At 41.2% G+C, this 14,433-nt stretch overlaps 1 protein-coding gene across 5 annotated transcripts in view; it reads right to left on the reverse strand.

Moving 5' to 3' along the window:
• Thada (THADA armadillo repeat containing) overlaps positions 1 to 14,433 on the reverse strand; it is a 294,404-nt gene that overhangs the window by 247,478 nt on the left and 32,493 nt on the right. For 4 of the 5 annotated variants that reach the window (XM_029531298.1, XM_029531301.1, XM_029531299.1 and 1 more), the window contains 5 exons: positions 13,845 to 14,052; positions 10,573 to 10,708; positions 10,155 to 10,291; positions 7,431 to 7,589; positions 4,477 to 4,634 (listed from right to left, as the gene is read on the reverse strand). In XM_029531298.1, the coding sequence (XP_029387158.1) occupies positions 4,477 to 4,634; positions 7,431 to 7,589; positions 10,155 to 10,291; positions 10,573 to 10,708; positions 13,845 to 14,052 (798 nt within the window). Of the gene's footprint in view, positions 1 to 4,476; positions 4,635 to 7,430; positions 7,590 to 10,154; positions 10,292 to 10,568; positions 10,709 to 13,844; positions 14,053 to 14,433 lie in introns of those variants that run through there. The other variant, XM_029531303.1, reaches the window with a different exon arrangement.

A 14,433-nucleotide genomic window follows, 5' to 3' on the forward strand; every position in this document is an offset into this window, starting at 1 on the left:
GAGGCTGGCCTTGACTCTCTGATGATCCTCCTGCCTCAGCCTCCAAGTACTAGGATTACAGGCACAAGCCAGCATACACACAGGTCTCAGGGACTCTGAAGGAAACCAAAGCTAAAGTGAAATTAAAAAAAGATACTGATTTCTAATCTTAAAATTAAACATGGCACTGCCCTTTAAACTTAACATATTCTACTTCTGACTTTTTATAAAACTCTAAAGCAAATTAGCACTGTTTACAGATTCATAGTCACAAGTCCACAGGGGAAACAGCTATTGCTATATCTCCAGGCATCTACAGCTTACCAGCAGATAAACTAGCAGTCTATAAATGTCTACTTTTGGTTTGACATTATACTATAGAATAGTAACCCTTAACTTAAATTCCAAGTTTAAAGCAGAACCATTTCTTATAACATTGTAACTGTCTACAGCTGGAAGACTCTAATTCCATTTTGTTTACATGGAACGCTCCACAGAACTTTAAAGCCTAATAAAATGACTATGTTTAAAAGCAATCCTTCTCCATTATAATGATTTCTTACTAACAATGAAAATTTCTTCAAAATCTAAACACTGTTCCTCTCTATCACTATAAAGGTTTTCTGGTGTGCAGACACTGTCTTACCAGAAGTGTCTATTTTCCTTGTTCTAGCAAACGCTCAGCATAGACCATCTGAACTGCTACCCTTCAGGTCTGAGTTCTCCAAGTGAGGCACTGCTTCGCTTCAGTAGAGCATAACTCGGTTCTGTGTGATCAGAAAACCACATCTGAGGCTTCTCTCTGTTCCCACAACACCCATGTAGTAAGGCAGTCAATAAACAGGCGACTAAATGATGGGGTCTCATCAAAAGTTTAAAAGTTAAAACGTCTACTCATGAGAGTTCAATATATTCTTAATTTCTAAAATCTAAATATAAACAAAATAAAACAGGCAATTCCTTTGTGACTTATGAATACTAATGAGTGAATTCCATTTGTAATCAATCGCCAAAGAAAATTTAAATAATGACACAACAGAGGAAATGCACCAGGCCAATCAAGGACCCCTGATCCCCAAGCATCGCCAGTATCTAAAGCAGAAGGGTCTACTAGTTGGCAGTGTTTACTCACATGGATTCTGTGAGAACGATGACTACAGAGAGTGACGCAAGCAGTATGAAGAAAACTTACCCAAAAGCCTGTTTTTAGAAATACTAGGTGAAATCTACAAAGAAATTGATATTCAACACAGAAGTTATTTTAAAAATCAGTAGGCAGCCGGGCGTGGTGGCGCACGCCTTTAATCCCAGCACTTGGGAGGCAGAGGCTGAGTTCGAGGCCAGCCTGGTCTACAGAGTAAGTTCCGGGACAGCCAGGGCTACACAGAGAAACCCTGTCTCGAAAACCCAGAAAAAAAAAAAAAAGTAAAAATCAGTATCAGCATCACACTGGAAAGAGGGCCAACAAACTCTCCAGCACGTCTGTCAGCAAAGCATCAAGCCAGAAATCTAGACACACACCAGTGAGTCAGGAAACGGGGATGCCCTGCTCACTCTTGAAGGGTCTCAGCTTACAGCCCTCAAAGCGGCTTTATCTCTGCCACCAGCACAGACACTATAAAAGAACCTTTCATTGTGTGATTACAGAGCAGGAGGAAAGGCAGACATGCCACCAGGTGAACAATTTCCTCTTGAAGAAGCTGGGGAGAGCATACTGCTTCACAAGAAATGCTCTATGGGAAGGATCAGTACTAAAAACTCCAGTAGAAAGTTATCTTTCATTCCTTGAGAGAACTGGTGTGGGTAATGGAAAGGGGAAAATCAACTGAAAGAAAACCTAAGTGAGCCACTCAGAACAAAGGGAGCACTGTGCCATGTGAACCCATGCGGAAGGACAGAGGCCAGAAATTAGCTTTGGGGTCTTTGTCACCCCAGGTAATGAGTCCATTTCCTCATATCTGAGGGAGCTGGGGGTACCACAGCAGTGCTCCTTCAATGAACCAAGCATTAAAAAATCAGAATTAAAAACAAGCACCAGCTCGCCTCTCCATATAGCAACAAAGTCCCCAACTTGTCCTCCTGCCTCCTGCCTCCTGCCAGCCGTTGGAAATCATACTCACGTGTGTGCTATTTGAGTGGTCAGCCCTCAACAAAGGTCAGGAAATCAGGGTGAGCAAGCTGGGTGAGGAAAAAAGCAGTACCTCCAGGACTTAGGAGTGAAAGGTGAGAAAGGCGACTCGGGCTGACTGTCGGCCTTTTAGCTTTCCAGAGGGAAGTCTGCTAGGCTCACACTCACCTGAGTGGTGCTAGGCTCACACTCACCTGCGTGGTGACCTCTCAGATTGGTGAGTCTTGTTAGCAGGTACAGCAAATGTAGCTTTGCGCATGACTGTGTTCTTGGAAGTATGGATTTACCTTAGGGACAGTCAGTCACCCTGATACAAACTAATGTTCTCTGTCATTTCCATTTTTAATTCTGGAAAGTATTAAATATATGCGATCGCTTTTTATTTATAGAAGCAGAATGTAGAACCTGCTGTGGTTTGAATACTTGGAAGGCCAGCCTGGGCCCCATAACAAGGCCCTGTCTCAAAAGTCAGTATGATGAAGAGCTAGACGAGCTGTTGAGAGCCCTTGCTGCTCTGGTAGGAGGACCCAAGGGTCAGTTCCCAGGATCTACATGGTGGCTCACAACCATCTGGAATTCCAGTTCCAGGGGACTTGGTGCCCTCTTCTGGCCCCCACAGGCACTGGGCACACTTCTGATGCATAGCTATATGCAAGCAAACACCCAGAAAATAAACAAATCGGAAATATTGAAATAAAAAATACATTTTTTTAAAAGAAGCAATTTTATGTTTAGAAAAGCAGAAATCCTATAGTAATGAAAATGGCATTACTTTCTGGATGGCAGCATTTTCATAGATTAAATGTTCCTAAGCTAAGACACTGGTTTAAAAGCCAACAAAACCGAGAATAAGTTTTTTAGAGAGAACAGTTTGGGTCAGCACACAGCAGTTAGTTATACCCCAGCCTTCCCCAAGCCTGTGATGGCTTCTCACTCTGCTCCGTATGAGGTTATCATGTAAAAGCCCATCACATGTGGAAGCCTAGGCAGCTCATCCGACAGTGATGCTTCTGTTAGTGGGCCGGAGTCTCTTCACTGATGCAAACAGTCACTGAAGAATTCTTTAGATTGTAAGTCTGTGCATTTGCTATTTTTAGTTTCTTTTAAAATGTTTCCTTTATATTAGTTCTCAATTTTAACATGGTTTTCCACATACTTTCATTATAATATATAAACTTTGGGTGTAGTGGGGAGTCGAGGCAAAATAATTTTCATAGAGAACTTTCAAGCCTTTCTCATTTGTAATCAAAAGCAAAATACATTCCTTTAATTTGTCCTTGAAAAGCGAAGTTGACGAATCAAAGTAGCCTGTGTTTACTTCATAAGAAGATGGGGCATTCACACTAGTGAAATAGCTAATCTGGGTTCCTCGGCCAGAAGCAGGCACTGGCGCTTTAGCCAGCTGGAGGAATGGCTCCCAATAAGGCTGGGACAGCAAGGCCTGTTTGATCTGAGGAGACCGAGGAAATGCCGCCCACAATGTGCTGCTTGCCTTTGCCCTGTGCTTTTTCTCCAAGGCCTTGCAACATCACTGGCCCAGCTGTTGGCCAGATGTAAGACATGAGCCAGAGTGTGAGAATAAAAATATTAGCATTATTTCCATGGTGCTAGTCATGTGGTTATTGTAGGGACAATCAGCATTAGCATACTACAATGTTTGTTTTGTACTTGAATGTTCTAATACCCTATGGGGGTGGGGGAATTATCTTTATTTGAAAAGGTTAAAAATGAAAGTACATACTATACATCTTTGCTGGGAAACTGTGGGAAATGGATTTGTTGAAACCATATGGAAAGGAAAAAGGAATCAATTAAAAACAGAAATCTAATAAATCTAAAATATTTCCAAATGAAATGCTTGTGGTAAGCTAATTTCTTGTAAACACTGCACTCAATCCCTTGAACAGTCCCAGATGCTGGGCTAACTTTGTGGTCTTAAATGAAAGTCAGCCAAAAATACTAAAGTGACTACAACTTTATTACTGAAGTAGTGGGAAACATGAGATCCATGATCAGCTAATGTTTCTTTTTATTTCTTTGAAATTTTTAAGAGACCTGTAGAGTCTTACAAAATAGACATTTTCAGCTAAAATTCAAGTTTATGTATGTTAAAAAAAGAAATAAAAAATGAAATAATATTGCAGTCAAAAATGAGGTAAATCTATAGTTACTGATGTAAAAATATTTCTTAAAATAACATATTTTAAAAATAAAGTGTACCATCTACTATCCTAAAATCTTCGTGAACCTTTCTCAGTTGGCACCTGTAAAAATATTTAAGGTTCAAACCTTTTTTAAAAGCTGGTCTACAAATAGCAGCTTGTGCCTTGGCTACCACTGCCACCTGGAAGCAGAGCGCTGCGCCTTACCTGCTGCACTGTTAAGAACACATTAGAAGACTCTGGCCCAGGCTGCACAGGGAGAAGCTGGCAGAGCGTGCCGAGAAGCAAAGCCACTTCCTTCATGCTCCTCCAGCAGCACGCGAGGACCATCTGAGCGGTGACATCACACGCTTTTTCTTCTTTACCTTAAGGGTCAAAACAAAAGCTATTGAACATGCCAGGCTTTTTAAGCATGTCAGTGCATAATTTCCCCAAGACTCATCATTTGAACAAACAAATCTGTCATATGTTCTGTTTATTCAGAGAAAAACAAAACAAAACACACTAACATTTGTAGAGCATATGCTATTGAGCAGGAAGCATGCTGACTTCTTAACTTGTTACTTTCAAAAGCAATTAAAATGAAACAGTACTTCATCAGAACTTAGGACTAATATTTGAATGTTAATGAAACAAACTTTCCAACTCTCTGTCCCCCATAAAGAATCCCAAGCTGGCTATAAGAGAAAGTAGTAGTGTTTCCTCTGGTGAGAATGGCTGTTTTATCCGTTGAGGAATGGAGAAAACTTTTGTTGCTGTTTCTGGTTTTGCTTTTTTAGACACAAGGTCTCCTTTTGTGGCCCAGACTACCTCAAACTCATTCACATCACTCCTCACCAAGCCTCCTGGGTGTGAGGATTACAGCATGGGCCTCCAGAACTAACTGAGAGGACGGACTTTTCTCTCTCTCTTTTTTTTATTTTTTTATTTTTGACAATTTTATTTTACTTACTTTATTTAGTGTAGGTGAGGGTGTATACCACATGTATGAGAATGCTGCTGGAGCTGGCCATTGCGAGCCACTTGATGTGGGTGCTGGATGGAGACCTAACCCAGATCCTTAGAAGAGCAATTGCTCTTAACTTAGCTGTTTCTCCAGAGCCTGAGATACAACTTTTAATCAATCTTCCTCCCTCCCTCCCTCCCTTTTTTCCCTCCTTCCTTCCTTCCTTCTTTCCTTCCTTTTTATGCACATTTAAAAGCAAGCTTTACTTGCTTGTGTATCTGTGCATATGTGTGCCTATTGCTCAGAAGCCAAAGGTAGGCACTAGATCCCTGGAACTAGTCACAGACAGTCGTGAGCTAGTATGTGGGTGCTGGAACTGAACTCAGATCCTTCTAAAGAACAGCCAGTGCTCTTAACGGCTGAGTTATGTCTTTAGCTCCAACACAGAACTCTTAAAATTAAACACAGAAAATACCAATTATTTTTCAAAATATATTTTGAAAACATGGCAAATAAACTAAATGTATTCCTACCTATTCTCTTACCTGGTTTTAGGTGTATTTTAGCACTGATATTTACAAAGTTCCATTAAGGTGAAAAAGGAAGTTAACAAAAGTTTACTCTATCTTACTTGCTTTTATAGGAAAAGTTTACTAAGCTAAAGAATAAATGTGCTTACAAATACCCAGCATGCACAGAATGGCTTACACACAAAAGGGGTGGGGTGGGTAGAACTGGGGAGGAAATGGGACATGACTTTATTTTAAATTCATATTTCACTGTTACAGTGAAAACATATTTTTTGTAATTTAAAAATAACAATTGCAAAGAGATTTTTTTTGCAAGATAATAACTCCACCTAGTGGAGAACATAGCCACAGGATAAATCATTAAGAAATCACTTCTAGCAATAAATTTTTTTCAGTAACTACTGATAAAACAAGCCGTGCAGACTAGAATTCTAGAGACTTGGTTTAGTGAGAATTTTGGTTTCTTTAAAAACCCAGTTGTATTATGTTTTGGTTTTGATCCCAGGTGTGGGATATGGGGCCACTTCAGACTGTCTACAGCAGCTGACTATAATTTGTCTCATACTCTGGAAGGGGCGTGGGATTTTGCCAGCTGAAGCTAGTGTATATTTGGAATTCTGGGGACTCCTTAGAGGGTATAGAAATGCCAGCGTCCCGAGAGAGGAGGCGGTGGCTGCTCCCCCTGTGGCTGTACTGCTTTTGCTATTTGCTATCTTGCTGGTTGCTGGATTGCTGTTGCACATATCCTGATTACAAAGACTGGACTTGCCCCTAGAAACTCAATGTCCCTAATCATCAGAAAGTAGTCTAAAAAGATCTATGCCCCTTCCCTCTCCAGGCTTCTTTCTTCTACCAGTGCTGTGGGTAGAAGGGATTGGGGAGAAGGATGGCAGATAGAAGAACCCAATAAAGTAGCCCCAAAGCAGTTATACTTGGTGTAGCACAGAAGCACACACTATGCTCAGAAATCAGGGTTCCTTTAAAAGGATGCTCACTTCAAGCATTGTCCAGTGAGCAATGAGACAGGGAGATGGTGATGCTGCCCAAATCTATCACCATGTGCCCCTGCTCTTCCATCAGAGGGACTGGTAAAGGGTCTTATGCTCAAAAGCTATGAGTTACAGCAGCATCTGTGTTGAAGTAAGGCACACCATTTTCTTATAAGGCTCTTATAAATTCATTCCAAAACACAAATTAAAAAGAACAAAAATTTCGTTTTCCAGAAATGTTCTACAAATCTGCATTCTATTACATTATCAAAACAGCTTTGTAAGGCTGGAAAGAATGACGGCTTAGCAGTTAAGAGTGTGTATTGCTCTTTCCCAAGTCAGGTTAAAGCATCCACATCAGACAACTCACAACTGCCTGTAACTTTAGCTCCAGAAGGTTCTGAGACCCCTAGCCTCCACAGATACCTGCACTTACGTGTGTACACATACACAGAATCCAAAATAAAACAATTTTTAGAAAGTGTGCATTTTACATTACTGAAATACTTGTGGTCAGTTGGTATACACTGGTATAGGCTCATTAGTACAACCCTATATAGAATGCCTTACAAGACCCCAGGCACCATACACACACATACACATATACATGTGCACACATACACACAAGCATACACACACACATATATACACATACACACACACCACTGATTACACTATCAGTTTCATATATCTTACCTTTAATTTCTGCAGAACTATCAATATTTGAGACACTGGTACTCAAGTCCTCCAAATCGAAGCTATCACATTCTTTCAGTATTTTGGTTTGGTTGAAGTAATCGTTAGTATCCCGTGGCTGAATCTCATTGAGAATGACTTGTAAGCGGCTTGCCGACTCTGAATAAGAGATAAATGTGCCTGAATGCTCAGTTCCATGTCATGCACAGATTTCCTCAGACTAATTCACAGTTGCCATAATTTTTAACAGTGACAATCAGCTGTACCCACAAGATGGATAATGTGAAAATTACTTACACGGGCTCGTCATATTAGTGTGCACTCTTACGATATGAGAGTGTACACTGAAGACAAAGCTCAAACATCTACCAAAGGCTGCCATCACTGTTGTCCATAGTTATCTAGATACTCGTGTACAGTGTATAGTGCTTAGTCACATGGCAGAACAGCAGAGCCTGTTTCCCTAGCTCACCATATAACATACCAACATTAAAAGATGAAACTGTGTTGTAATATCTAAAAAAGTAACCTCAGCACCATGCAATCTTTCATGACGTAGGTGGTGTATGAAGATTTCCTACTTGGTTTAGAAGAGCATGGTGCCCAGTGCTAATGCTTGGTGAAGGGTCTCTTTGCCTGTGAGGACCTCACTGGAAATGAGTAAACTCCAGGAAGGTGGCCCTTCGCTCACAGCTGCATCACCAGTGCCTACAACAAACCTGGCTCCACAGAGGTGCAAGGAACTGGGCTGAATGAACGGGTGACAGATGGGCAGTAAGCCACCCAAGTACTAGTTTTTACAAAGGACCAACAGGAAACAGATCATACAGAAGGAACACAACAATCTATGAGGAGATATAAGATGGCATGCATGTATTCAGGCACTGTGGGAAATACACAGGCTCTAACTGTCTGGGGCACTGAACCAAACATCTTGTTTATTGCTTCCTTGAAATTTTGTCAAATTTTAACAGCCAGGAAAAAAATACGACTACCCCCTTGCCACTACCTCCCCACAAAGGCCAGAAAAAAAACACAGAAAAGAAAAAAAGAAACAACCAGAACAGAAGTTTATGAACCCTATTATCTATCTATGGCTCTCAGGGAAGGCCTTTTACTAGGGGGTTCCCTATAAAACAGGTTAAGTGTCAACAAAAAAAAAAATATAAAGACGAAGGAAAAAAGAAAAGACAGAATTTTGGAAAAGCCTGTGAGGTAAATATAGTGTCTGAGACTAACTTTTTTAAATTTAAAATATTTATTTTTTTTCATGCAATGTATTTTGATCATATTCTCTTCCCCTCTCCCAAATCTGCCCAGATCCTCTCCATCTACATAATAATAATATAATAAATATGACATGCTCTACAAACCCCATCTACATCAGGAAACTGAAACACCCCAAATCGCTGAGTCAGCATCGCCCAGTACTTGCTGGAGCTGACCACTAGCAAGAAGCCTGTGTGCTCCTTGTGCCTTAGACCTATGTACTAAATGGGAAAACTAAAGTATGAGAATTTGGAATTTAGAATAGCATAATAGAATTAACTCTGTTTTGATATCGCGAGCATTCCTGATTTTCTTCGCAAGTCAGAAGAGCAGAATGATGATGCCTTGTGCTGATGTTTCCTTCCATGTAATGTGAGCTCCATGAAGTCCAGCTCTTAAGAAGAGCAATAGGAGACTCGCTGGACAGTGAGAGAGCCAAGCCACTCCAGGACATGGCGGGAGGGCGCAAAAGTATCAAAGCAGGACAGAACGGAAGGTTAAAGACTATGTGTCATTCAAATGATAAATTATATGATTAGGAAAAGTAATTTAAACTTTATTAAAAGGAATGCAGGGAAATCCATAGGGAAGGATCTAGAATACTCTAAGAGAACCATAAATTACCTAAAGAGGGTGAGAAGATACAAGAAAAAGGACAGAGACGGAGGAGTTTTTAAGAGCGACTGGAATGCACGGGGCACATGCAGAGACTGTCCAGCAATCCCCAACCCCTCTTGCACAGAGACCCACAGCAGGAACATAGGCGAAGAGGCAGGGTAGATGAAACTTCCTGAGTTCAATTCTGGATAACTATTTCAGTCCCTTTATTCCCATCCACTGGTCTTTGTCTCTTTCACGCTACCAGCAAGCTGAGTTCTCTGACCGCCCCATCAGCAGCCCACCTCACAGATCTGTACACCTGCTCTGAAAACCGTGCCTAAAACCCAGACTATCTCACTCACTGCCTGGCTCTCTGGAGCTTGGGGTCATTTTATATACAGTGCTTAAAAATCTTATTTTTTTTAATCCAATAGATGTTAATTATCCATATTGAGTATGTCAATGTATATCTAATTTTATAGCATTCTTTGCCTATATTCACCTATATTGCCCTCTCTTGTCCTCACTCCTGTGGATTCCCTTCTTTATCCTAACTAGTCCCTCACCTATTTCATGGCTCTCTCTCTTTCCTTTAGGATAACTCAGTGGATTACACTAAGTTTGCTTAGAGGAAGATGAATGAGTTTGTTTACAGGAACAAGTTCACCTTACCAGTGACAACACCACTGAGCAAAAAGTCTCTCCTGCTGGGGGCTATTTTTTAATATTTACAAAGATTACTAAAAAATGCAAAATAGCATAAAAAAAGATTCTTCCCTGAATTTAGTTTCTGTATCTCTCCAAAGAAATAAGGGAAAGATGGAGACAGACACGCACTGGCCCTTGCCTGCTAACCTGAGTCAGTGTCCACAGGAATGAGGCCTTCAGGAGAGGAGCTCTGGATGACAGGGGCCACCACAGTGGAAAGCCTGTAGGACAGCAGCAGAAGCTTCCCCAGCACTGGCCTCCACTCGCTCGCCAGCCGCAGGTCACTGCAGCAAACACAGTACAGACATTTACACTAAAAGCAAAAACCTGACCTGGAAAGGAAAAGTAACACAAAGAAGGACCTGAAAGAATCTGTGCTCAAAACTGTGTTCTGTATGAAATACTAAGAACTTAAAAACATGTATATATGGGTATATAATTAAATCGAATTTTCAATTCTTCTTAAGGCAATGTACTATTCTTTTCCCAAGACACACTCCAGTAAGAAGCTAAAGGTAGGACATTAAGTCTATTTCTCAAACAAGCTATAGCTGTGAAGTCTTACTTTGGAGGCAACCTCTGAAAAGCTCCTGTTATACAGTGGATTCTCCCATACATTGGAAATGAAGACGCAGCCTGAAGCAGAGAGTTCTCAGCTTGAGATAGTTCATCCTCAAGGTTTTCCATCAAGCATTTAATAACTAAAAAAAGCAAGCAGAAAACTGAAATGGCCTCAGTTATAAAACACTATTAAAGTAAAAAAATATAATTCATTTATAGAAAAAGATTATACTCAGGTCAACTAAAAGTTATATTAGAGGTGGTGTGTGTATGTATATACATATATATATATATATATATATATATATATATATATATATGTATATACACACACACACACACATTTGCACCTTTGTGTACATCTGCACAAGTAGAAGCCAGAGGTCAGTGCTGGGTATCTTCTCCAGGCCCTCTCGACCTTATTTCTGAAGGCCAGCTCTCACTGAACCTCAGGCTCACTGCTTCGGTGGGGCTGGCTGGCTGGTTAGCTCTGAGAAGGTAGCTTGCCCTTCATAGACAGCTGTTTACACAGATGCTGGCAATTCCAACTCAGGTCATCCAGAGCTCACTCATCCAGAGTGCACAGCAAGCACTGTACCATGTGAGTTGTCTCCTGAGTCACTGTTTCAGAGGTTTGGAATCAAAGATTTTTCAGGAGCAGCCCGTTACCAACTTGTAATTAAGGCAGTGTTAAAGGATGGAATGCAGTTCCTTAATTGCTGGAGTTAATGATGACATGTACGCTTCTACATACCCTCTACTGGGGGTCAAACTTCAGGACCATGTAGTATGACTATGTGGTCAAAAAATAATATTTAGTGACAGTATAATCAAGATACAATTGAGAAATCATGCAATTCATATGTGTACAAATTAGTAAAATGGCTCAATGGGTAAAGGAGCTTTCAGTCAAACCTGATGACTTGAGTCAGATCCCCAGATCGATGCAGTAGAAGAAAATTAGCTGCTGAAGTTGGCCTCTGACACCCACGTGGTTACAAACTTACACACACACACACACACACACACACACACACTCTCTCTCTCTCTAAATGCAATAAAAAAATTAAAGTGTAAAAGCCAATCAATTTTTCTATCATCAGCTATATGCAAACATAAACATTATTCTAGAGCATTCTTACTGCCTGCTGACTCAACACACACACACACACACACACACACACACACACACACACCCCTAAAACAAAAGGCTTTAGCCTGCAGCAGCAGTCACTTGTCTATGGTAGCTCCACCATGCTCTGCTGTAGGCGACCACTGATTTATTATGTCCCTATACATTTTTCAATCCTTAGCCAAATGTGGTGATATGTACTTGTAATCCTAGAACTTTGGTAAGCTGAGGTGGGGAGATCAGGAGTTCAGGAACAGCCTGGCTACACAGTAACTCGGAAGATACGGGCTACGTGAGATTCTGTCTTGAAAAGCAAAAACAAATTAAACAAAAACAAAACAAACAAAATAAAAACAACAAACACACCAACAAACAAAGATTCTAGACATATTATAAATGAAATTAACACATGACTGGGTACAATCACTTGTCATGATGTTTTCAAAGTCCATCAAAGCTGTATCAATACTTCATTCTTTCATATGGCCATGCAGGCCTAACACACTTTTTCCTGATGTGCACATGGCTTATTTCCACTTTTAGACAAGTATGAAAACTGCTGCTATGGACATTCTTGTAGTCTCTGCCTAGGCTTACACTTTCATTTCTCTAGGTATTTACAGGCTGAATGTTTGTCCTCAATCCTAGCAGTACTTACTCTAGTTTCTCCTCAACCTAATTAATGTTTACAATTTGGGGTTTTTTTTTTAATTTATTGTAACCATCCCAATTGGAATGAAGTCTTTCCTTTCTGTGCTTCTGGCCTGCATTCCCTACAGGCTGATGGCGCTGAGTACTGCTCCGTGGACTTGCCATTCACTTACTGAATATGCGCAAACTCCTGGGTTCAATGCCTGCTAAGGCCATGCATAAAAATAGGTGTGGTAGCTCATGCCAGTCATCCTATCACTCAGGAGGGGGAAGCAGGATGAGCAGAAGCTTAAGATCACCCCTGACTACACGGCAAGTTTCAGGCCAACCTAGGCTACACGAAATCCTATTCAAAAATAGGAGGAATAACAGGAGGGTGGGTGCTGGAGAGAGGACTCGTTACAGAGGTGTAAAGACCTTAGTTTGAATCACCAGCACTGACATAAATGTTTGTTGTAGTGGCACACGTTTGTAACTGCAGTGGTGGGGTAGGAAGCAAACAGGCAGATTCTGCAGCCAGTACAGCATAAACAGCAACCAGGTTCAATGGAGAAGCTGTCTCAAAAATTAAGGCGGAGGGGTGGTGGGAGAGTGCGATGCTATGTTGTTCAAGCGCATAAGCCTGAAGTCAAATCCCAGAGCTGAGCATGGCCAGGCTCTGTGGAGGAGAGCAGGAAGATCTCTGGGTCTTACTGACCACCAGTGTAGTTACAGCTTCAGTGAGAAACCTTGCTTCTAGGCAAGAAAACAGAGTGATAGGACAGGACACCAACTCTTCTTCTCTAACCTCTGTGCACACAGGTGCACACACAACAGGCAAACACTCACATACACAACACTCAAGTTTTAATGTTTTTAAAAATAATTTAAAATAATAAGGTGGAGAAGTGAGTGAGGAAAATGCTGAACATCAAATGAACTCTGCTCTGTACAGTCACAATGAGGATGGTCTAACTGCTGTCACAGAAACACGGCCATGGGCAAAAGTAAATTTTGAGTTGAGAAAGAAAACAGTTGCCCTTTTAGAAAATGTGCCTCATTAATATACATTCGTGTACTTATTTAGCATAAGTCTTCTGTTTTGAAATAGGTCAGTCAGGTACTGTTGGCACACACCTTTAATCCCAGCACTCAGAAGGCAGAAACAGGTGGATCTCCAAGTTTGAGGCCAGCCTGATCTACAAAGCTAGTTCCAGGACAGCCAGGGCTACTCAGAGAAACCCTGTCTCAAAAACAAAATGTGTGTGTGTGTGTGTGTGTGTGTGTGTGTGTGTGTGTGTGTGTGTATGTGTGTGTGTGAGTGAGAGAGAGGGGGGGCGGGGGGTGTTAAAGATGAGTAAACTATTAATTTGCATGAATAATATAGGTGTTCTCTTGTGTGCTGATAAACTCTTAAAAACAAGTAACTATTAAGCCAATGAGTGCTAACCAAATAGAAAATGAAATAGAGGGTTTGGTAAGTTACAGCTACAGGTCACTGTCTCAATACAAACCCACTAATGTGTTCCTTTCCACCACAGCAGGCTTCTCTCCTGCTCCGCGTGGGAGCCGCTGGACTGAAGAGGCAGACAGTGAGGCTGGCAGAGCATCGTACCATATCAGCAAGTTTAGCAGGTAGGAGGCTGTCACACAGTCGTAAGGTTTGATGCTAGTGCTGAGCTCCAGAGCTGCCTGGTACAGGTCTTGCAGCTTCTCAGGATCCTAGAGATGAGCACAATCTTGGTCACATGGCAGAAAGCACTTTGAAGGAACCTTGTGTTTAAACCAATGCACACCATCTGGCTGACACTCAGTATGAACAGTAATGCCCATGGCCTGCTTTTCTCTATGAACATAGGCTACTTCTGTCATAGCACTTGGTGATCATCACTGATCACTTTAGAGATGAAGACCTTTAACATAATTTCAATTGGGAAACTCAACGGGCAAACAGATTTCCTCTGTGCATTTGCTGTGCTTCCAAGCCATACCACCTCCATCATGTCTCCTCAGAGCACAAGCTTTAGTCAGCGATGCTTCTCCCAGTTTCGTTGTATCTGAGCACCATGTCCTTGTCCTTTTTCTTTTTCCCTTCCATAGAAC

Source organism: Mus pahari, chromosome 18, assembly GCF_900095145.1.
Source record: "Mus pahari chromosome 18, PAHARI_EIJ_v1.1, whole genome shotgun sequence".
Classification (NCBI taxonomy): Eukaryota; Metazoa; Chordata; class Mammalia; order Rodentia; family Muridae; genus Mus; species Mus pahari.